At 57.1% G+C, this 23,599-nt stretch overlaps 1 protein-coding gene across 4 annotated transcripts in view; it reads left to right on the forward strand.

Annotated features, from left to right (window-relative positions):
* ABR (ABR activator of RhoGEF and GTPase) overlaps positions 1 to 23,599 on the forward strand; it is a 181,688-nt gene that overhangs the window by 114,267 nt on the left and 43,822 nt on the right. For all 4 annotated transcript variants that reach the window (XM_017348925.3, XM_002718897.5, XM_051825368.2 and 1 more), the window contains 7 exons: positions 3,375 to 3,560; positions 11,128 to 11,235; positions 13,908 to 13,968; positions 18,152 to 18,204; positions 19,082 to 19,222; positions 20,864 to 20,985; positions 22,786 to 22,951. In XM_017348925.3, the coding sequence (XP_017204414.1) occupies positions 3,375 to 3,560; positions 11,128 to 11,235; positions 13,908 to 13,968; positions 18,152 to 18,204; positions 19,082 to 19,222; positions 20,864 to 20,985; positions 22,786 to 22,951 (837 nt within the window). The remainder of the gene's footprint in view (positions 1 to 3,374; positions 3,561 to 11,127; positions 11,236 to 13,907; positions 13,969 to 18,151; positions 18,205 to 19,081; positions 19,223 to 20,863; positions 20,986 to 22,785; positions 22,952 to 23,599) is intronic.

The raw sequence follows: 23,599 nt of genomic DNA on the forward strand, positions 1-23,599 counted from the left end.
AGCCCCTGCAGCCATGCCCCCTGGAGGAGAGGGGAGGCCACTGCTAGCCGTGACGATGCTGGGGGAGGGGGCCCTTCTGCAGTCCCTCCTTCCCTGAGGCCCAGCCCTTCCCCTGTCCCCAGGTGAAATCAGAGGTGACAGCAAAGTTCCCCGAACTGTGTGGTGGCCCAGGTGCAGGCCTGGCCGTGTATCCGAGTCTCCCCCTCCTGTAGACAGAGCTGGGAGTTTGGGAGTGCAGGAGGCAGCGCAGTGGCGGTCTGGAGGCGGAGGCCACACGTGCGCTTCCCCAGCAGCTTCCCTGTCCCCCTCTGGCCTCTCCGGAGGGGATTGTGCCAAGGCAGGGGCAAGGATCAGTGGTTCTGGGACTTGGACCCCTGTGAGTCCGCTCCTTGGATCCTGAGCAGAGGGCAAAAGGATGAACTCCACAGCAACACGTCCTCGCCCCAGGCCTGGGAGAAGGGAGTCCCTCCTGGCGCCTGGTTCTCTGCCTGGCTGACCCAGCTCCCACCCCTCAACCTGCTCAGATCTTCCCAGCCTTCACCTCCTCTGTGAAGCCCTGTGAACAGCTCTAGGTCAGCCTTTCTTTTGTTGTTGTTGTTGTTTTTTTTTTGAAGATTGATTTATTTGAAAAGCAGAGTTACAGAGACAGAGAAGGGGAGAGAGAGAATCTTAAATCTGCTGGTTCACTCCCCAATGGCTACAACAACTGGGGCTGGGCCAGGCAGAAGCCAGGAGCTTCTTCCAGATCTCATGTGGGTGCAGGGGCCCAAGTTTTTGGGCCATCTTCCACTGCTTTCCCAGTTGCTTTAGCAGGAAGCTGGATTAGAAGTGGAGCAGCTGGAGGCCGGCGCCATGGCTCACTAGGCTAATCCTCCGCCTAACGGCGCCGGCACACCGGGTTCTAGTCCCGGTCGGGGCGCCGGATTCTGTCCCGGTTGCCCCTCTTCCAGTCCAGCTCTCTGCTGTGGCCAGGGAGTGCAGTGGAGGATGGCCCAGGTGCTTGGGCCCTGCACCCCATGGGAAACCAGGAGAAGCACGTGGCTCCTGCCTTCGGATCAGCGCGGTGCGCCGGCCGCAGCGCGCCAGCCGCGGCGGCCATTGGAGGGTGAACCAACGGCAAAGGAAGACCTTTCTCTCTGTCTCTCTCTCTCTCTCACTGTCCACTCTGCCTGTCAAAAAAAAAAAAAAAAAAGAAGTGGAGCAGCTGGGACTCGAACCAGCATCCAGAAGGGACGCCGGCACTGCAGGCCATGGCTCAACCCCCATGCCACAGCACCAGCCCCTCCAGTTCAGCCTTGAGCCACTTGCTTGGTATTCACGGTCCAGTCGGGTCTTACCCTCTCTCTCCTTATGTGCTAGGTGGTTTGGGCCTTATTTTACCTAAGTAAATTTTAAAATTCTCAAGGGCAGGAACCACGGGGCCTGAAAGTAATTGGGAACTAAGATCAGACCCTCCTCATTCCCTGGCCCCGAGCCGGGTCATCAGGTGTTGGAGGCCACATACTGTCCCCGACACTCCAGCCTCGCTGTGAGTCCCTCTCCCCCTTGCCCACGGCACATGGCACACTGGCCACTTGTGGCTCCTCTCCCACTCTGAGTCTGCCACAGCCGCAGGACCAGGCATGGAGGAAGCCTGCCTCCTGGGATCCCGCAGCCTCACCCCCACCCTGGCTCCCATGTTTCTCTGTCCTGGTAGCCGTCCCCTGTTGGCGATGCCATCTGCCATGGCCCTGCCTCTGTCCTTCCTTGCTCTATTTAGGTGGCAATTGTTTGCTTTTGTGTCCGTCTCTGTACCCAATGGGAAGCTGCACGGGGCAGGGATTGTGCGTGTTCTGTGTACCACTGAATACCCGGCGATAGCCTCGCACGTTCTTTGTGGGGTGAGCTGCCTTCTGTGTGCCGGGCATGTCCTGGGTACCTCAGGTCTGTTGTGGCTTTTGATCTTCCTGTCAGTCAGTTCTATGGAAAATGCGGTCTCAAACCATCTCAGTTTTACAAATGAGGCTGCCGGCCACTGGTGATGCCAAGTCCTACCCGCAGCTTCTGCAGGGCAGCTCAGAGAGCTCAGATGCACACCTGGCCCGCTCCGGGTTGAATGCATCCTGGTTCCCCAGCAAAGCCGGGACTCCTGGGTCAGGAGGAGGGGTTCTGCAATATCCTGCCTTTTTTGTCACGTCTGGACCTTGTAGAGGGCAGAGCACGGCCTGAGTGGACAGAGCGGTGAGGCCGACAGGGGCTGGGGGTTTAGCTGCTGTCTTTGGCTCTAGCCGGTGGTAGCCATGGTGTTGGGTAGGCAGGCATTGCCTGTATGACAGCATGGTTGGCCCTGGAGACGCACGTTCTGTGCTGGAGTGCTTCTCTGGCCAGAAAGCTCAGTACCTCATCCTGTGAGACAGCAGGGCACTGCTCCAGTGAACCTGAACCTGACCCCAAACTTCTCCCCACTGCTCCTGGGCCTGCAGAGTAATCCAGACAGGACCCAAGGCCTCTTCCCATGTAGCCTTCAGAGAGGTGGGCAGGTGTGCCCTCCCCTCCCCCGCCCCCTCTCCTGCAGGGCCTCTGTTGTGCAGGCTGACTTGGGAAATACCGAAGAGGATGCAGCCAGGCCCCTTCATCCCACAGCCTTGCCACTGGACATTTGGGTGATGGCAGCAGCCCCCAGCCCGTGCTGGGGGAACGTCCTGAGGACTTCCTGTCCCCTCACCATGGCCACTTGCGGGCTGAGCCAGAGCATCTCGGTGTAGACAAGCAGGGGTGACAGGCTTCATTTGCACATCTACCCCAGCGTTGGGGGAGAGTCTGAGACCGCAGGCACACTTGGTGGGAAAGAGCCGTGTGGTCGCTTAGCAGTGTCTGCGTGTCTGTGAAGTCAGAGGGCGACACGTGTGCCGCTTGCTCCTCCCCGGCACTCGGTGACGGGGCTCGAGGTGGAAGCTGAGATTGCTCTTGAGTCTTTTTGAGGCTCTGCTTGCTGAGTCCTACAGCCACGTTCTGTCTCTTGAAGCAGCTAAGGGGTCGAATGCCCAGTCGGCGCCCACTCCATCCGTGGGACCGGGACCAAGGCACATCCCGTGCAGGCCCTGGGCCGACGAGCTCAGACAAGGGACGCAGGGTGTGCCCTGGCAGCCGCCCTTGGCCTGGCAGGGCTGCTGGGCCAGCTCCCAGCTGTCAGCTTCCCTCTCCTTGCGTGTCTTGTTGGGGCCTGCGACAGCAGCTCTGTGATACGAGCCACGCTTTGGTGCCCAGCCTTCGGTGGCCTTGTCTAGGCAGGCAGGCAGGGCTAAGCAGTGCCACCGTCTGCCCGACATCACCGACATTCTGGTTTACAACTGCTCACCTCCTACCTCTGCTCTTTCCATCCCTCCCTTGCCCAGCCCATGAAGCCCCTGAAAGCCACGGCCACCACCTCGCAGCCCGTGCTCACCATCCAGCAGATCGAGACCATCTTCTACAAGATCCAGGACATCTACGAGATCCACAAGGAGTTCTACGACAACCTCTGCCCCAAGGTGCAGCAGTGGGACAGCCAGGTCACCATGGGCCACCTCTTCCAGAAGCTGGTGAGTCTCCTGTGGATGAGGGTCTTCACACAGGGCTTCGGGAGCACGGCTCCTGTTGGCAGATGGCCCTGGGAGGGCACGGGGCAGCCCCAGCCCTCTGGGCTTCCTCCAAGGCCGGGCCATCACGGGGCAGGGGCTCCGGGCCGCCCTTGGTGAAGCCCTGGGAGTGCCTGTAGAGGCGACGGAGTCTGGCCACGTGCGTGAGAGCTTCCAGGAGAGCACCGTTCCTCTCTCCCTAGGGGCCAGCAAGGGGCCAGAGGCTGCTCTGTGGGACATCGGGTGCCCTGGCTCTCCATGGACAGAGGCCTGAGCCCAGCCGGGGGCCAAGGACTGCTCGCCAAGAGCTCGGGGCCCGCTGCCTCTGTTCAGTGAAGCAGTTGACAGGCAACTGTGCAGCTGGTGATCCTCTCCTGAGGTCCCCAGGGCAGGAAGACATCGCAGGGGTGGGCGGGGGGAAGGTGTGAGGCTGAGTGAACAGCAGACTCCATGCTCGGAAATGCTCCGGGAACTCTGGTTCCCGAGGCTTCCTGGCTCTGCCTCCACTTCTGCCAGCCACTCCGGAGAACCCCCAGGCCAGACCTGCAGCGCCCTCCGTGCCGCCCTCCACAGCCTCAGCTCAGCAGGCAGGAAGGAGCCTGCTGGTGCTGTTCGCTTGGTGTGGACAGTTAGGGAGCAGGGAGCAGCACCGCTCTGTGCAAGGACAGGGTTCTGCCTTTCCTACTGAGGGCAGAGCTCTTGTTCCGACTCTCACAGGGCCACAAGCTCAGTCCGCACAAATGTGAGCTCAGCACCTCTGCGGGGATCAGTTCTCCCTCCCATCTTCATTGCAGTGCGTGGCTTGGACTCATCCAGGGTTTTCTACTTCTTTCTACCTACTCTAGTGCCCTCGTCTTGGCCACCAGCTACCTTCACCTGGACCCCTGCAGTGGCCTCATGGGTGGCTCCACCCCACCAACTCCTATAATAACGGCAAGGGTCCTCAAAACCCCTGCCAGGGTGGGCATTAGTGCACCAGTTAAGATGCAACCTGGGCCGGCACCACGGCTCAATAGGCTAATCCTCTGCCAGCAGCACTGGCACACCAGGTTCTAGTCCCGGTTGGGGCACCGGATTCTGTCCCGGTTGCCCCTCTTCCAGGCCAGCTCTCTGCTGTGGCCAGGGAATGCAGTGGAGGATGGCCCAAGTGCTTGGGCCCTGCATCCCATGGGAGACCAGAAGTACCTGGCTCCTGCCTTCAGATCAGCGCGGTGCACTGGCTGCAGCGCACCAGCTGTAGCGGCCATTGGAGGGTGAACCAACGGCAAAAGGAAGACCTTTCTCTCTCTCTCTCTCTCTCACTGTCCACTCTGCCTGTCCAAAAAAAAAAAAAAAAAAAAAAAAAAAAAAAAAAAAGATGCAACCTGGAGGTCTGGTATTGTGGCATAGTGGGTTAAGCTGCCACCTGCAGTGCTAACATCCCATGTGGGTGCTGGTTCGAGACCTGGCTGCCCCACTTCCAATCCAGCTCCCTGATAATGTGCCTGGGAAAGCAGTAGAAGATGGCCTAAGTGCTTCAGCCCATGCATCCAGGTAGGAGAACTTGCAGAAGCTTCTGGCTCCTGGCTTTGGCCTGGCACAGCCCTGGCCATTGCAACCATTTGAGGAGTGAACCAGCAGATAGAAGATCTGTCTCTCTCTTTCTCTCTCCTTCTCTCTCTCTAAATCTCTGTCACTCTGTCTTTGAAATAAGTAAAAATAAATCCTAACACACACACACACACACACACCCCTTGGGAAGCCTGCATTCCAGATCGGTGTGGCCTTCAGTCCTGACTGTACTCCCGATTCCAGCTCCCTGCTGATACACAACATGGGAGACAGCAAAGGCTCCAGTGCCTGGGTCCCTAAATTTGACCTGGCCCAGCCTCTGCTGTTGCGGGCCTTTGGGCTTGGAAGATCCTCTCTCTGTCTCTGCCTTTCAAGTAAGTAAAAATGAATAAATAATAAAGCTCTTATTTAACAAACAAGCAAACTTTTGCCAGACCTTGCTTCTCCACCCTGCCTTGGCCCCTTCAGCAGCTCTGCCATGTGTTGGCTAAGGGCCAGGCCCCGAGGAATGGCTTTCAGGGCCCTTCCTGTGCCGGCCTCTGCCCACCCTGTGCCCCTGACCCTGGACTTCGTGCTCAGTTCACACTGCGGGGGCTTAACAGCCTCTGTATGCCTGTGGCTCCATCTCCCAAAAAGTCCTCTCCCTTCTTGTCAGGTTTATCCCAGACGGTTCTCAGAGAAGAAACCTCCCCAGGGGGTCTTCAGAAAGTTCATGGAAATGGGTATTATAAAAAAAACTAGGCACGAATTTCAAAAATGTTTGCACCCAAATAAGCTTGTCTTTTAAGTACAGTTTTCTGTGCACTTTTTGAAGCACCCTCACAGTTGCCTGCCTCCACAAACCATAAACTCCAGGAGGATGAACCCTGTTTTCTTCTCATTAGGCCTCAGAACCAGCCCATGGTCAATACGTGACTGAATGAATGTCCCACGGGTGACTGTGACCACTGGGGACTTGGAAGGGCATCGAGGGAGGCTTCACGGGCCTGAGATCCGTGCCCCGGGAGCTGTTAGTTCAGACCAGCTGCGTTGGGGTGGGCATTTGGCCCAGCGATTAAGATGCTAGTTGGGTGACCAGTGTTGTAGCGCAGGGACTAAGGCTGTCTCTACAATATTGGCATCTCCTTGGGGCCGGCGCCGCGGCTCACTAGGCTAATCCTCCGCCTAGCGGCGCCGGCACACCGGGTTCTAGTCCCGGTCGGGGCGCTGGATTCTGTCCCAGTTGCCCCTCTTCCAGGCCAGCTCTCTGCTGTGGCCAGGGAGTGCAGTGGAGGATGGCCCAAGTGCTTGGGCCCTGCACCCCATGGGAGACCAGGAAAAGCACCTAGCTCCTGGCTCCTGCCATCGAATCAGCGCGGCGCGCCGGGGCCGCGGCGGCCATTGGAGGGTGAACCAACGGCAAAGGAAGACCTTTATCTCTGTCTCTCTCTCTCTGTCTCTCACTGTCCACTCTGCCTGTCAAAAAAAAAAAAAAAATATTGGCATCTCCTACCAGAGCACTGGTTCAAGTCCTGGCTTCTCTGCTTCTGATCCAGCTCCCTGCTAATGTGCCTGGGAAAGCAGCAGAGGATAGGATACCTACATGGACCTCTGGGCTCTTGGCTTTGGCCTGGCCCATCCGTTGTAGCCATTTGGAGAGTGAACCAGCCATGGAAGATATTCATTCTCTCTCTCTCTCTCTGCCACTCTGCCACTCTGCCTTTCAAATAAATTAGAGAAGTTAAAAAGAAGCCGGTTAAGATGCCTGTGTGTTAGAGTGCCTGGATTCGACGTCCAGCTCCTGCCGATGTACAGTCTGGAAGGCGGCAGTGACGGCTCAAGTAATTGGGTTCCTGCTTCTCACATGAAAGAACTGGATTGAGTTCTGGACTCTCAGATCCAGCGCCTGGCCCAGGGCTGTTGCAGGCATTTGGGGAGTGAACCAATGGATGGGGGAGCTCTCGCTCTCTCCATCTTTGTCTCTCCCTCTCTCAAATTTACAGAGATGGGTATGCTTATTTTAAAGGAAGCCCAGTGGTGCTGCGGGTGCAGGCAGGGCTTCTAACCCAGCAGGGTCAGTTAGACTGGGACTGTGCGATTCGCCCAGCCTCCTGTCGCTCAGCTTCCTTGGCGGCAGGAATGAGAACTCTCACAGTGTTTCCCTTGTTGGGAGTGTGTGAGGAGTGAGGGCTACTTGCAAAGTGCTCGGAGCAGGGCCTAGAGCATCCTCAATTAGGAAACCCTTGGGAATTAGCCGTTATCACGACTTCTACTGTTACTCTTGTTATTAGGAAGAGACACCCTAGGAGGCCTTGTTCCAAGGGAACCCACACTTCTGGTCCTGGCAGACCCCCAAAGCTTCCCCCAGTGTAGGGCTTGTGGGCACCCGGAAATCATTCCCCTGGTGCCAGGCGCCAGAGCTGGTAGACCTTGGGGACGGCCTGTGTCTCTACGCTTGGCAGGGCCTGCAGGGACCAGAACATGGTGAAAAGGCTGTCCCTGTTTATCTCCCATCCTGGTCTCAGCCCCACAGGCCTGGTCGTGACTTCGCTACCCACGTCCCTCTCCCCGAGCAGTGTGAACTGACGAAGGCCAAAGCTCGGGGGGGAGCGGGGGCAGCCGGCATCGGGAGGCAGTTTGTTTTCAGCAGAAGTCTCTGGATATTGGATTATTCAGTACCGAGAGGGGGAATCAACATCTCTGCAGTTTGCTTTATGAGATTGCTCCAGTGCCAGGCTGTGTTTCCAAGCAACCCCATCTCCCAGTTAACGACCCTGGCAGGCCGGGTCTCAGGCCCTCTAACTTAGGGTGGCTGTGGTGATGGCAGCGCCTGGGATGGCTGGGGCCCCTGTATTTAGGCCTCTGCACAGGTGGCCCCTGCTCCTGGCTCACAGAGGGAGGTGACCCAGCTGGGCATCCTGCTTTATCCTTCTCATGGGGAAGGGACCAGGGGAGTCCTTTCCTGGAAGAGGAGTGCCAGTGATTGGAATGTAGCTTAAGAAGCCACTGTCTGGTGTCCCCCATAAGTTGGGGATACCAACAGGCCAGGATCCCCCCTGGAAGAAGACCCCATCTATTCCTGCCCCACCCCCAGAGGTTTGTTTCCGAGAAGTCCTGCCCCTCTGGGGCTGAGACCTGCGCTACTCTGGGCTCAGCTTCTCCCCATGCTGGCCAGTTCTCAGTCCCCTCTCTGGCTTCCCTGACACTTCCTGGAGGGTCATGTCAGCTGGCCCCATGCCCTTGGGGGAGCACAGTGTTCTGAGGTGGGCTCAGGGGCAGCCCATGCTCCCCAGTACCTGGTGGAAAGCAGAAGCTGAGCGAGCCCAGCAGAAGCCATAGCCACTTGTTCCTCCGCTGGAACCCAGTGTAGACCAGAACATCTCAAGAATAAGGTAGCAAACGACTGTTTCCTCCGCTCCCAAGATGGGAAGGTGTTGAGCCCTGTACATGGCAAGACTTGCCTGGTTTAAAAAAGCAAGTGTTACAGATACAGGTGAAGTCTCCCTTCTCTTGTTTGAAAGTTTTTATTCACTTCTATTTATTTGAAAGCCAGAGAGAGAAAAACAGAGCTCCCATCCACTGGTTCACTCCCCACATGGCTGCTCTCTAGCAGGGGTTGGGCCAGGCTGAAGCCAGGAGCCGGAGCTCAGTCCCAAGTCTCCTTAGGGGTGGCAGGACCCCAGGTACTTGAGCCGTCACCTGCTGCCAGCCAGGGTGTGAATTAGCAGGAAGTGGAGCCAGGACTCGAACCCGCGGGCTCTGCTATAGGAAGCAGGTGTGCCAGTGGTATCTTCGCCACTACACTAAGTGCCTGCCCCCTCTTTCCTCTGAGCCAGTTACTGGCACACATTGTGTACCCTTCCAGAGGGAAATTTGTATATATTCCATGTCTTTTTTTTTTTTTTTTTGGCATTGCATGTCCATGCAGATGTCTGTGTAGATCAGTTTTTTGCGGTTCAGTCAGCATTCACTTTGAAACACATTGGAGTTGCCACAGATAAACCTGGTTCTTTCACCTTAACCACGGTGCGTCTGGGTTCTGTATTTGTGAGCAGCAAGAAGGAGGCCATGCTCATGTCTCCTCCAGGACGGTGATGTCCAGTAGAAATCCATGGCAAGCCACATAAATAAATAATCGGAAAGTTTCTAAGTAGCCACATTTTAAAAAGTAAAAATAGGTAAATTTAATTTTAAGGATATATTTTATTTATTAAAATACAAATATTATCCCAACAGGTAATCAGTATTTAAGAATCAGTGGAATGAAATTCACGTCCTCTTTTTCCATCCCAAGTGTGGATTCCATACTTGCAGTGCAAGGGCTGCTTTCCGCATGCTCATTAGCCGCACAGCCCCGGGGCTGCTGGACTGGTCAGCATAACTCGATGGTTTGTAGGTAGTGGTGGCTTAGCTAAGCAGCGGACGGAGGCTGTGCCTGTTTCCAACTGTATTGGTTGCTGACAAATTGCTTTCTGAATAATTGCACGAATTCACACCCCTACACAGTCTGTGGCACAGCGGGTTAAACCACCTCCTGCAGTGCTGGTATCCTGTATGAGCACCTGTTCAAGTCCTGGCTGCTCCATTTTCAATGTGGCTTTCTGCTAATCTGCCTGGGAAAGCAGCAGCAGATGGCCCAAGTACTTGGGCCCCAGCCGTCCATATTGGAGACTCACATGGATTTCTGGGCTCCTGGTTTCCACCTGCCCAGCTCTGATTATTGGAGTCATTTGGGGAGTGAACCGGTGGGTGGAAGATCTCTCTGTCTCTCTTTCTCTGTAACTCTGCCTTTCAAATAAATAAGTATTTTTAAATTAATTTATTTGAAAGGCAGAGTTACAGAGAAGGAGGAAGGGAGAGGCAGAGAGAGAGAGGTCTTCCATCCTCTGGTTCACGCCTCAAATGGCCACAATGGCTGGGGCTGGGCTGGTCCAAAGCTAAGCACTTCTTCTGGGTCTCCCACATGGATACAGGGGCTCAAGTACTTGGACCATCTTCCACTGTTTTCTCTGGCTCATTAGCAGGGAGCTGGATCAGAAGTGGAGCAGCCAGGACTCCTGTTGGTGCCCATGTGGGATGCCGGCACCACTGGTGGCAGCTTTACCCACTGTTTACCCACATTCTTGCCAACCTGTGATATCATTAGAATTTTAACTTGTGACCCTTCTGATCATAATGAAAGGGTCCCTCATTGTGATTTTTCATTTGAATTTCTGCCCTTTATTCCCTTAGGAAGAAACGTGTGTGCACAGCCCACAAAAGGCTTTCCATATGTGTCTGAGGTTATGAGTGAATGAACCTTGGCTTCTCCTTTTGCAGATGGGGGTGGGGTGGAGGATGGGACCTGCCTTGCCTCCCAGAGTTGGCGCAGCTCTGTGTGGCTGTAAGTCCTGGAAAGCTTAGGGTTAGGTTCTGAGTGATGTGGGCATGTATGGTTAGACATAGGAGCCTTGGCTCCCTGGAGGCTGGAAGAGGTAGGGATAGGGATCTAGAGGCTGAGGGACTATGGAAAGACTGCCCCTTTAAATGCTGTGCCCCACACTCACACAGCATAGGAGCAGGGGACTAAGCAGGCTGCACGTGCCCACCCCAAGTGGGCTCCCCTGCTCCAGGACGTGAAAGGGGTATGAGGTGTTAAGGGCTGGAAGACCTTGCTGATGCTGAAGAAAGCCCCATGTTGTGATGCACTGAATTTCCTGCGTGCCAACAGAGCCTTTGCTTGCCCTGTTCTCCCCACCCTCCTGCCCCCACCGCCAGTACCCCCGTGGTAACCTTATTGGCTGAGCCAGTTTCCATGGCAACTGTCAAGTTCAAAGGGATACTGTAATGTGTTCATCCCTGCCTCTCGCTTCCTTCCCAGCTAGCCCTTTGGAGCTGAGTTGGAGGAACTGAACGATAAGGGAGCTCCAGGAGCTCTGGTTAAGCTTTCATCCATTCATTAATCCGCTCCCTACCCCACTCCCACCCTCCTCTCTCTCCCTTCTCTGCCTCCTCCCTGCAGGCCAGCCAGCTGGGTGTGTACAAAGCGTTTGTGGATAACTATAAAGTCGCTCTGGAGACAGCTGAGAAGTGCAGCCAGTCCAACAACCAGTTCCAGAAGATCTCAGAGGTAGGCAGTGCCCCCCCCCCCCAGGCCAAGCACACACCCAGCACCCCAAGGACACGGGCTCTGGGGGTAGCTGTGCGCCTTCCCCAGCCTTGGGGTCCCTCCTGCCCAGCTTGCCACTCAGAGAAGTGGCTGTCCTGATGGGTGACACCGAGCCTGGCATTTGCTTTCTTGTCCCTGACATTTTCCCTCTTCATATAAGAATATCCATTTGTTTGATTCTTTTAAAAATTCCGTTTCAGGTTAGAGAGGGGAACAGGAGAAGCAATAAATAAAGAGGAGTGGCATTCTCCCCCTTCCCTTCATGTGGTCCTTGGCTCCTATCCTGTAGAATGAAGGGCTTGGACTTGTCAAGCCCCTCTCAGATTTGCTCGATGAAAATCACCCGGATGCTGGTTAACATGGAGTTTTCCAGGCGTCCTCGCAGGAGTGTCTGATTCAGGAAGCCTGGGGTGGGGCCCAAGAGTCTAATTTTTATTCCAGTGTTGTTGCAATAGACACTATGCTACTCCTGTTAGTGTCCGAGGGAGGAATCTATTTTCGTGAGCTCCCAGGCGATTTGCATGATGAGAAGATTGGAGGATGTCAGGCTAGGCAGTCCTGTAAGAGCCTCGCCAACTCTAAGACTCCAACTTTCACCAGTAGAGCAAGGGTCAGAGCCACGTACGTGGATAAAAATCCCTAGACACACCTGTTCAGCCAGTGCCACTAAGCCTTCCCCACGTGCGCTCTGCAGGGCACACGTGTGGTATCACCTGCCATTGGCATTTCTCTCCAGGAAGTGGCATCAAGGGGGTGGTTGCTCCAGGATCCTTGAGGAACACAGCCCAGCTCACTCCTTTAGCAACAGACCTCAGTGACACTCCTAAGCCAGTGGCCCTGCACAAACAGTACCCAGCTGCAGCCCAGGGCACTGAGCCTGCGTTTCTGGGAGGTGGGTGACTTGTGCAGTTTTGGAAGACCCTTGCTCTCAAGGCCCCTCTGGGCCCTTTGCTGTCCTGTGAGCTCTGACACTGGAAAAGCTGGTGAGACATGGGACGGTTTGCATGAAACTACTGGGGTTACATGCGTGCCCCAAGAAGCAGTATGACAGTTGGGCAGATGCAGATGAAAATGTCAGGTGGATTCCTAGTAAAAGCTGTGTTGGAAAATGTGGATTTGGATCTTAGTTAAAGGGATACGTGAATGCCTCCCTGGCAGGAATGGGAGCCACACGGACCCTCCCCACATGGAGGCAGAGCCTGCCCCTCCAACTCCAGGTGTAGAGAGCAGAGGGCTGAGCCCAGTGTCTCCTTCCAAACCATGGACTGGCTGTGTCAGCCCGTGCCTGAGAGGATGGAGCGAGGAGAGGGGAAGTCCTCCCACACAGTCTGCAAAGTGGGTGCTTCCCCTCACGGCTCCAGCCTGTGCCAAGAGCCAGCCGCACACCCCGGGCCTGTGTGCTGAGTCCAGAGTGGCCGTCAGGAGTGGGCACGTGGAGTTGTACGTGGGCCCCTCGTAGACTGGGCTGGCTGCCTGCTCTCTACACATGGGCAAAAACCCCCAGGTCCAAGGAGCCTCCCCATGCCAGAGGGCAGAGTTGGGCCCCTGGCCTTCCGCCAGGTGGCTTCTCATCCTGACTCACTCGGTGACGCTGTCGCTTCCTGCCAGCGCTGCCACTTAATTACTGCAATTAGGCCCTTCTGCAGTATGAGTGACTTCATACCTCTAGGCTGCACTGGAGGGGGGTGTGGAGAAAAATTCCCTAAAGCCAGGAATCCAGGAGCCAGCCAGACACACAGCCTAGAGAAGCTGAGTAACAGCCTGCCCACCAACACACAGCCCGAGCTCAGTCCCTGGGGATTTTCTCTGTCTAGAAATGGCTTGAGACCAGAGTGGGGAGAGTGGTGCCCCTGCTGTCTGGGCCTTCCCTCCCTCCCTCCTTGCCTGTGGGCAGCATCACCTGTGTGCCTGACCTTGACCTCACCTTGCCCCTTGCTTTCCCTGGACACTCCTCTTCAGGGCTCTGCTCAGCCTGCCAAGTACAGATTGCATTACAGCTCCCACTGCAGGCCACGCTGTCCTGGTAGCTCGGGCTGGGCCTGGGCCCACTCCTGCAGGCAGATAGAAGAGGTTTGGACCAGATAAGCCATCCCTGGAGTCTGACCCTTGCTGCCGGGTCGCTTGGCTCGTGGTCCATGAGGGATTCAGCACTACCTCTCCAACAGTGTCCTCCCTGCAGCCCAGCACAGGCACTGGAGGGTGGGGCCGGGGGCCGAGTGAGTCTCTCAACACGGGTGGGAGGTGTTCACCTGCCTGCTTCCCCTGAGGTGTGCAGGACCCCTCCTCTTTAAGTCCTCTTTAAGCAACCTCTTTAAGGTTGCTCGTGCTGCAGGGATCAGCTGGCAGTTGTCCACTCAGGCCCTGTCCACCCTGGGCTGATGTGTACAGATCCCTGGGGGGTTGGTGGGGCACGGGGTCCTGCTCTTGCCACTGCTCCCTGTCTGGAGGGCCCTTGGGGTTGCTGGTGAGGGGCTTCAGGGTTGGGTCTGAAGAATTCCCATTATCGAAGCGCTGTCTCTGGCACCTCCAGCCCCCCCCCCCCCCCGAATCTTGGAGCCCGTCCTTCCTACAAGGCTCACGGGGTGGGGGGTGGGGGGGAGACCAGCCAGTGATTCCTCTCCTCCCCTTGGCAGGAACTCAAAGTGAAAGGTCCCAAGGACTCCAAGGACAGCCACACGTCCGTCACCATGGAAGGTACTTGAGGGAATGGGCGGGATGACAGTCACCTTCCTTTGTCTGGCTTTGTGGACTGCAAGCTGTGTGAGCTGGTGCCCTCCCTGCTCGCGTGCGTGTGTGTGTGTGTGTGTGTGCGTGTGTGCACGCGAGGAATCCAGCCTCTTGTCCCCAGGCAGCCGGCCAGCTACAAACGTGCTCCTCTGTAGGATGCCAGCGGGCTGCTCTTCCCTCCTCCCCTCCCCGCCCTCCTCCCTCCTCTCCACGCGCCGCGCCTCCCCTCCCCTCCCCCTTGCCGGAGGAGCACTCAGAAGCGGCTGCCTGATTCTGGAGGTTGTGCAGCAGCCGCCAGCGAGGTGGGCGAGTGGCTGGGCTGCCGAGGGGAGCCGGGGAGCCAGGAGCGATGGCTGCACGCTCCTGCTGCAGGGACACAGGCGGCCATGGAAATCCTCCTCATCATTCGCTTCTGCTGTAACTGCACCTATGGTAACCCTGGTTTCTCCCTGGGAGGTGCTGTGCCCTCCCGCCTCTGGGAGCTGGCAGTGGGGGGCTTCAGTGTGGCTGTCAAGGTTTGGGGGCAGCAGGGGAGAGGGTGGGCAAGTGGCTGCTGCACCTGTGTGCACTCCCATCGTGGCCAGCGCCATCCTGGGGTTGAACATGGGGGGCCACCCCAGGAAGGGTGGCTTTGGAATGGGAAGGACCTTGCGAGGAGGGTCCAGGTCCCCTGAGAGCCCTGGGAGGGGGGTTGGTGGGCCAGCATGGGAGGCACGGAGTAACTTCCTGGAGAGAGAGTAGCAGGCTACACCTGCAGGCATGGTGGCCAGGGGCTGATGGAGAGGGGCAGAGGGTCCGACTGCAGCCCTGGAATGAGAGGCACCTGCCTGGCTGCAGAGAGAAGTTGGGAGTTTCTTTGTTTCAGGAGAGGAGGGGAGGCTGGGCAGCAGGGTATTGTGTGCTGGGAACGCGTGCACGTGCCGCCTCCCCCAGGACAGCAGCCTGGAGAGCAGGGGACCTCCAGGGCTCCAAGGAGGTCTGTGTCTAGGAGGAGAGAGCCTGGAGCCCAGGTCTCTGCACTTAGCTCAGAGGGTGCTCAGTGAAAGGCCGGAGGGAGAGGGGGCGTGGCAGGCTGCTGCTCTGTGAAGGTCACACGCCCACCGTGGGATGGAAAGGGTCGGAGCATCCTGCAGCTGCTGCCGCTGCTGGTCCCGGGACAGGGGGCAAACCGTCCGCTATGCTGGGGGGCCCAGGGGCCACTGACTGCCCTCTAAGGCAAGAAGCGCCTGAGGGGTTGACCCGTGCAGCCTGTGGCAGGGCATGGGGGGCAGGTGTTGCTTCCACACCAGCTGTTCTGGGCCCATATGTGTTGGAGTGGCAGGTGGCTGGTTTTAGGACCTTCCTCTTCCCTCCCACCAGGCGTTTTGTCTCTGCACCCTTCTCTGTCACTTCGCTTTCCTATCTCCGTGGTAACCTGGAGCTCCTTGTCGAAGGCTGAATGGATGGGGATGGGGGAGGTGGCCGTTTGCTGGAGGAGAGGCTGAGGCGTCCTGGGTTCTCTCTCGGAGGCTGCTGTGCAGGACCCTCGTCCCCTCCCCTGCTGTCCTGTGTCGAGGCTGGCTCCTGGGACAGCTGCTGGCTGTGTCCCCTGCCCCTTGTGTCTCAGCTTCTGGCCAGCTGGGGTCAAGAGGAGAGCTGGACTTGAAGGTGGCCTGTGCAAGGATCAGAGGGGATGTGCTCTTTCTGGTCTGGCCCAAGAGCTGGTTTATAAGCCTCTGCTCGGCCTCCCTCCGAAGGAGACGGAGCCCTCCCACGGCAGGCCTGGGACCCAGCATTCAGGGCATCTGGTCCCCGAGGTGAAGTCAGCTTCAGAGTGGGGAAGGAGGACTGGACCCGCTGTCGCCCAGGCAGCAAGAGGCCAGCTCACCCGCTCCGGCCAGTCTCTGAGAACGCTTGTACGGTTCACTGAGCTTCTCTGGGGCTTGTCCCTTCCTAAGGAAGAGGACAGTCTCAGTCCAAACCCAACTGCCACTTACAGCTTTGTGGTTGTGATCGAGTTACCTTCTGTCTGCCTCAGTTTCCTCATCTGGAGAATGGGGCCGGTGAGCCCTGCTTCCCTTTGTAACCACCGGGAATAAAGCAGGTAAAGCAGTTAGCCAAGTGCCGTTAGGCGAGCAGCTGGCTCACAGCAACTGGACCGTTAGATGCTGCAGTTGTGGTCTGCAGAGGTCCTGGTCAGGGAAGGCTTCCTGGAGGAGGGAGACAGCAAGCACTGCAGCTTGGTGGGAGGTGGGTGCCACAGGAGTCAGGGACCAGGGGAGGGGGCGGGAGTCCCTGGTGAGAGAGTAAGCGCCTCTCGCGGAGTTACGAGGGGTAGCAGGGCTGCAGGGGCCGCGGGGAGCATGCTCCCTAGGGCTGGTCTTCCTCCCCCATCTCCCTCCATCGCAGACTGTGGCCCCAGGGCCTCTCCCTGAATTGCTCCCTCCGACCTTTCCTCCCAGCCGAGGCTGAGGCTGTAGGACTACTCCACAGCCCAGGTCAGGGAGACCTGGGCTGTGGAGACTTCAGGCACATTAATAACTCGGAAATCCAGCCTGCTGTTGGTGCAGCCCTCTGAGCTGAGTTAGCACCTCTTTCCCCTGGGACCCCAAGGAGAGCAGGAGCTGGCGGCACGGAGTATGCTCCCCACCCCAACCCCAGCCCTATGCAGGGGTCTGAACAGCTGGTGCTTTCTTTGCAGTCTCTGGGGTCCTCATGCGTTATTTGCCCCTGGAGGTGGGCCAAGCCACAGGCCGGTGCCTGTGCCTTAAACAGCTTCAGAAATGGGTCCCCCATGAGCTGCGTGCTGGGCTCTGCCCACCCTGTCCCAGGACACCTCAAGCCTGGTCTTGCCCATTCTGGCTCCCTTGGCCTGTGGGGAGGGTCGCTAGAACCTGCTGGATGAGACAGGAGTATGGATAGGTTGCGGGAAGTGCATGTGCAGACAGCAGGGGTTGTCAGTCTGTACTGCCCGGCGTGGTCAGCGAGGGAGTCTGAGCAGGCAGCTGTAACTTGTAAGAGCCCCTGGGGGTACCGACGGGTGGCCAGGCAGACTGCAGCTAGCGCTGGTGGTGCACTGCTGGGAGTGTGTCCTCCTCCTCTCCAGCAGATGGTCCCCCCAGGGGTCTGCTTCGCAGTGCACCGTATTTCTATCTGGGACTTCGGGGGCTCTTTGGTTTGGGAACCAGCTCAGGCCTGAATGTCAGCTCTGGAATCTGGCACAGCCTGGTCCTGTGGACACTCAGTTTGGGTCCTCCTTCTCAGAATGGCCTTCTGCCTCTTACGGCTCCTATGGTCAGGGATCAAAGGTCATGACCCCATGGAGGGGCGTGCAGGTGCAGGGCCAAAGCTGAGCTGCCCCAGTTTGGAGGGGCAGGGCACAGCTGCCTGCAGGAGGCATGTTTGGAAAGGTCGACCTGCCAGCTGCTGCCTCCACCTGCTACTGTCCACTCCCAGCAGTGCTCACTTGGTGTCTGAGCTATGGAGGGGGTGGTATGCAAGGGCCAGGCTGAGCTTGCATTTTTTTCCAGCCTCTTTGGGGCTTCCATATGGGCCTGGATTCCTTCAGGAAATCTTTGCCACCTGCTTGAGAACAAAGCCTTTCCATGGCAGACTGGCCTGCAGCCTGTCCTGTTCTTCCTGGAGCGGGAGAGGGGTTTGCAGGAGTCTTTCTCATGGCGATGAGGCCGGCTATGTGGGTCAGCATGAAGCCTGTTTGTTCCCAGTTGGCTGTGCCAAGCCTTGGGCTGGAGGAGTGAGAATGATAGGGTGTGCAAGAGCTGCTCTCTCTGGACAGGAAGCCTGTCTCCTGCCCATGTTGGGGTCCCCAGTGTGCGGGACTCCTGGGGGTATATCCAGGTGTACCTGTGGGTCAGACTAGGAGCTTCAGGGGGGCATCTTCTCCAAGCCAGGTCAAGCCCTGGGGGCAGCCTTCCAGAGGTCATGGCTGGTGGGCAGTGAGGCAGAGACCAGGTAAGGGGTGGCCTGGGTGGCTTTGGCTGTGTCCACCTCTTCCTGTTGCTCGGCTGGGCCTGGGAGTAGCTGAGTGGGCTTGCCGAACAGCCCACATGGGCTCCTGACAGCCAGGCAGCTCAGGGAGCAAGGCTGGTCTCAGGTCTCAGGCTGCTGGTGTTTGGTTGTCCTGACCCCTTCTCCCTGCCTCCCTCACCAGCTCTGCTCTACAAGCCCATCGACAGAGTCACTCGGAGCACCCTGGTCCTGCACGTGAGTGTCAAGACCCTGAGCGGCCCGGGAGGTATTGGGAGTCCCGTGGAAACCTGAGCTCTGGCTGGAAGGGTGCTGGTGTCCCTGAGAGGGTCCCTGGGCCCCAGCTGCGCCTGCCTGGCCTGCAGTAACCATGCCAACAGGACCAGGGCCTAAATATAGCTCGGCCACTGAGCTTGACATTTGGCCAAATGCTCTTCAGGAGGCAGGCACTTCTGCTTCCCCAGCCCCTGCCTCATGGTCTCCCCTGTCCTTGGGGCAGCTGCGGGGTGGGGGGAGCTGTCTGTCCCAGCTGCTTGGCGAACAGAGGTGGCCCTTGGCTCACCAGGAAAGAGTTGTGATGTAGCAGGAGTGAAGGGCCACTGCCTCACCCTCCCTGTGCCCTGACCCTGAGTTTTAGTTCAGATTTTGAAGGTGTGACCAGATTTGAGTGTGGGTCCCTGAGTGCCTGCTCTTCATATTGTTTTGGGAAGGATTGAGTTTACCCCAGTGTCCTCCCATTGAGCCCCTCATCTGCACCCCCAAACACACCACCCCCACATGCAGGTGTTTGGCAGAGCAGTTAAGATACCCCCTGGGATGCCTGCGTCCCATGTCAGAGCCCCTGGGTTTGAGTCGCAGCTGTGCTTCCTGCTAATGCGCACCCTGGGAGGCAGCATGTGATGGCTCAAGTATTCGGGTCCTCGCCACCCACATGGGAGACCTGGCTGGAGTTCCTGTCTCCTGGCTTCAGCGCGTCCTAGTTCTGGCTGTTACAGGCATCTAGGAAGTGAACCAGCAGATAGAAGATACTCATTCACTTTCTGCCTTTTTAATTAATTAATTAAAGCTACATAATTAAATATAGCACCAACACGCCACCCTCACCCCTGCCCAGGACTTGCTGAAGCACACGCCTGTGGACCACCCAGACTACCCGCTGTTGCAGGATGCCCTCCGCATCTCCCAGAACTTCCTGTCTAGCATCAACGAGGACATCGACCCCCGTCGGACTGCAGTCACGACCCCCAAGGGGGAGGTGAGCTCGGGACCCAGCACAGCCTGGCCCCAGGGGGGGCTGATCTGACCCCTGTCCCTGTTGTCCCTCAAGCGTGGGCACTGCTGCTGAGAGCCCTGCTCACCAGGGCTGAGCTTAAAGGCCAGCCTCTCGTTCATCGTCGTCATAGTCCGGGGAGGCAGAAGAGGAAGCTGAGGCTTGGAGCATCCCCTGCAGGTCCGGTACAAGGTCTCAGCCATAAGTGTCGGACTGGATTCTGTCCCTGGGACTTTCTGGCGATAAGCCCCATGCACTGTTCCCCACACCCGGGGAAGTCGGGCCTCTGGGTTCCTCATTAATGAGTGCAAGCCCCTGTCTCTGCGAGGCTGAGAGAGTGGGACTGGGAGTTGCTTCTGATCGGCCTGTGTAGGAGCTAGGTCGTGAGCTGGGGAGCAGCAGAGGCTGGTGGCAGAGGTGGCGGAGGCCACCCCTGCTGCTGCAGTGTCCCCTGTGGGCACCTCAGACTGCTACAGCTGCTCCCGGGGGGCTCCTTCTTGGTGGAAGGATGGGGAGCAGCCCAGTGAGAGGACACACTGGAGGGACAGTTGCCCTCCTGGGTCAGTAGGCTGGCCTAGATTCCTTGCTTCCTGCCCAAGAAAGGCGGTTAAGCGGCCCCAGGAAGGGAAGGCTGGATGCAGTTAACGCTCTGCTGCTGCATTTATGAGCCTCTGGTGTCTCCTGCAGAGGGAAGGAACCAGGGACAGGGTGCCGGGCGTGACTGGTGGGCCGTGGTGAGCCAGTCCGCGGTGCCATTCCTAGCCCTGGTCTGCTGCACCTCGGGGTGATGTCACTGGTTCATTTCACTGCAAGAATGGCTGGAAAATCTCCAGAGGCTTGGAGCACCATCAGCTTCAGGTCATCTTAATCGTGTGCACTCATCGGTTCACCTACATATCGCAGCATATGTAGGTCACACGGTATACGGCGCTCTTGGAGAAGGCTGGGACAGATGGCGGCAGCCCCAGAGAGGCCTGCTGGCTCTGAGGGTGGGGGGAGGAGACTGCGACGTCTCACGAGGAGTAGGATGCTCTTGGCTGAGCAGAGCCCAGGATAAAGGCAGCTGCAGGTACCCCGGGGACACTGCTGCAGCCGCACTGAGGCTAGCCTCAGGGTCTCTCAGGACACTGCTGCAGCCATACTCAGGCCAGCCCGAGGGTGTCACTTCGTGGGGAAGTCCCAACCACCAAGAAGCAGCATCAGCGGGACCGAGCGGCTCTGCAGGTGCAGGCTGAGCTGAAGCTGGATGCTCAGTTACAAAGAGTTTTGAAGGTGGAGGGTGTTCACACTGCAGCGGGGAGAAACGAGTCATGCTGGGCCAAGGTCCTGGCGGGCAGGAGCTGATGAAAGCTGTGGAAAGTGGTTCTGTTGTGGCACGTGACGTGCTGGCTCTGACACACACCGCCCCCGTGAGCCCTGCCTCGAGGCAGACTGTCGTTCTGTCCCCTTTAAAGATGCCCCATCTGCGATCTCAGCTAAAAAGCGCAGTGTCTGGATTCACACCAAAGCCAGTGCTCTTAACTGTGGGCCACAAGCCCCTCGCCTCAGCCCTCCCCAGCCGGACGGTGCCCCGGTGCAGCCTGCACTGAGCCAGCTGCCAGGGGTGGCTTGTGCCTTCTCCCTCAGACCCGGCAGCTGGTGAAGGACGGCTTCCTGGTGGAGGTGTCAGAGAGCTCGCGGAAGCTGCGGCACGTCTTCCTCTTCACTGACGTCCTACTGTGTGCCAAGCTGAAGAAGACCTCCGCAGGGTGAGTGTGTGGGGGTCCCGGGTCGCGGCAGGGGAACCGGGTGCTGCCCAGGGGGAGCCCTTGGCCCTGAGGGTGCTCTGTGTTCTTGCCTAAAACGTTAATGAATCGTGTTGTGCTGCATAGCCACTTTCTAACAATAATCACATGATTATTTATAAAGATAATATAAGGACATTTATATTATTATAAAGATAATATAAGGACACCCACCCACCCGAACACAGGCACAGGTCCCTTGCCACTGGGTTTCCTTCCCGTGTTTAAAAGATGTTGGGGTTTTTTTTTTATACGGTCGTAATCAGAGTGAATGCCCAATTTTGGACTGTGCCTTTTCTTTTTCACGTCATAAGCATTTTCCCTGTGGCTGCCCAATCTTCATAATCATCGTTTTTGCTTTCCTGCATGATGTTAGAAGTGGCTATGCCATCATTTACTTAAGCCTTGCCTTTTATTAGACTCCTCTAAATTTTTGCTCAGTGTGATTCTGTGAATATTCATTAAATCTGCTACCATTTATCCAGGGCTTATGCCATGCCAGGTGCCATGACAAACGCTTTGAATACATTGTTGCTAATCTCCCCAGCAGCTCCACAAAGTGGTTATTATTATCCGCCTCTCCCAGATGGGAGCAAAGCCTGAGAGAAGGTAAATTGGTGGCTCAAGGTCACACAGCTGGCAGTGGAGATGGGACTTGAACCCTGATCCAGGGTGAACGCCTTCCTGCCTCTGTCTCTGGTTCCAGGGAGGTGGGCCCACTGCATGCTGTGAGGTTATTCCTGCTCAGGCGTGCATGGCTCTGCCGAGACACTCCCGGTACAGGAGGAGAGGGGCTGAGTGCTCACCGCACCACTCAGGGGCTGGAGTAAGAGGTCTGAGTCCTGGGGAAAGTCAGAGATTCTATAAAGGGTGTGACTCCCTGGAGGGAGACCTCGTTTGATATCTTTTTTTTTTTTTTTTTGGTCAGGCAGAGTGGACAGTGAGAGAGAGAGACAGAGAGAAAGGTCTTCCTTTGCCATTGGCTCACCCTCCAATGGCCACCGTGGCCGGCACACCGTGCTGATCCGATGGCAGGAGCCAGGTGCTTCTCCTGGTCTCCCATGGGGTGCAGGGCCCAAGCACTTGGGCCATCCTCCACTGCACTCCCGGGCCACAGCAGAGAGCTGGCCTGGAAAAGAGGCAACAGGGACAGAATCCGGCGCCCCAACTGGGACTAGAACCTGGTGTGCCGGCGCCGCTAGGCGGAGGATTAGCCTGTTGAGCCACGGCACCGGCCCTCGTTTGATATCATTTTAAGCAGAGATGCCAATAACAAGCCTACACAGCTCTGCCTTCAGTCCTTTGCCCATGGCAGACATTACTAATCAACCATGGCATTCTTTCCCACTAGGTTTGGACGTGGCTTTGTTGTCCTTAATCCAGTACCCTGTATGGTCTCTGTCGATCAGGGTTGGTGTTCAGAATAGCATCTGTTTTCCATCCCTGGCCTGATGGTTAATGAATGTGAGCTAAGCTGGGGGAAGGACAGGGCCAGGAAATAGGAAGTGTGAGCCCACTGTGCCCTCCTTGAGAAGCACATGGTTTGGATATCCAAAGACATCAGTCATCGTGGGCCAGAAGCCGGCAAGGTGCAGGAGCAGGGTGCTTCTGTCTCCGAGTGTGTCTGGATCAGGTTGCTCAAGCACGGGGGCCATTGTTGCCTTGGCTGCCTTCTCCGTGGCTCCCATTACGGGTCTTGCAGTTCGGGCACCAAAAGCCCGTCCCCACCCCAAGCCCCAGCTCACATGTACCTGTCGCTTGCAGGAAGCACCAGCAGTATGACTGCAAGTGGTACATCCCCCTGGCCGACTTGGTGTTTCCGTCCCCCGAGGAGTCTGAGGCCAGCCCCCAGGTGCATCCCTTCCCCGACCATGAGCTGGAGGACATGAAGATGAAGATCTCTGCCCTCAAGAGTGAGATCCAGAAGGAGGTGAGGAGAGCCTGGCCGCTGAGCTGGGGTGCTAGGGACCGGGAGGGGCGGACAGGCCAGGGAAGCTGTGAGATTTCAGAGCCTGATTGGGACACGGTTATGCAGGAGTGGGAGCTCTGCAGTGTGGATGTGTTAAGGGCCATCCCTGACCTTGGCACATTAGCTCTGAGTAAATAGAAGCTAGCAGAATTAGAGAGAGGAGAGACACACACAGAAACAGAGAGAGGTATTCTATCCACTGGTTCACATCCCAAATGGCTGCAACATCTGGGGCTGGACCAGCCTGAAGCCAAGAGCCAAAAGCTTCATCAGGGTTTCCCATATGGGTATCAGGGGCCCAAGGGCTGGGGTCATCCTCCGCAGTTTTCCCAGGTGCGTTAGCAAGGCACTGGTTCAGAAGTGGAGAAGCCAGGACTCGAACCAGCATCATATGGGATGCTGGCATTGCAGGCAGCGGCTTAACCCTCTGTACCACAATGCCAGGCCCCAGTGTGCTCTGATTTTAGTGGGCTTAATTATGGAGAGTTCCCTGGAGAAGAGTATATGTTGAAAATTGTCTAAGAGGGAAAGAGTGTCTAAAAGGGGAAAGGTCGTCTTCTTCTTCTTCTTCTTCTTCTTCTTCTTTTTTTTTTTTTGGATGATTGTTTA

The sequence above is a fragment of the Oryctolagus cuniculus genome, chromosome 17 (genome assembly GCF_964237555.1).
Source record: "Oryctolagus cuniculus chromosome 17, mOryCun1.1, whole genome shotgun sequence".
Classification (NCBI taxonomy): Eukaryota; Metazoa; Chordata; class Mammalia; order Lagomorpha; family Leporidae; genus Oryctolagus; species Oryctolagus cuniculus.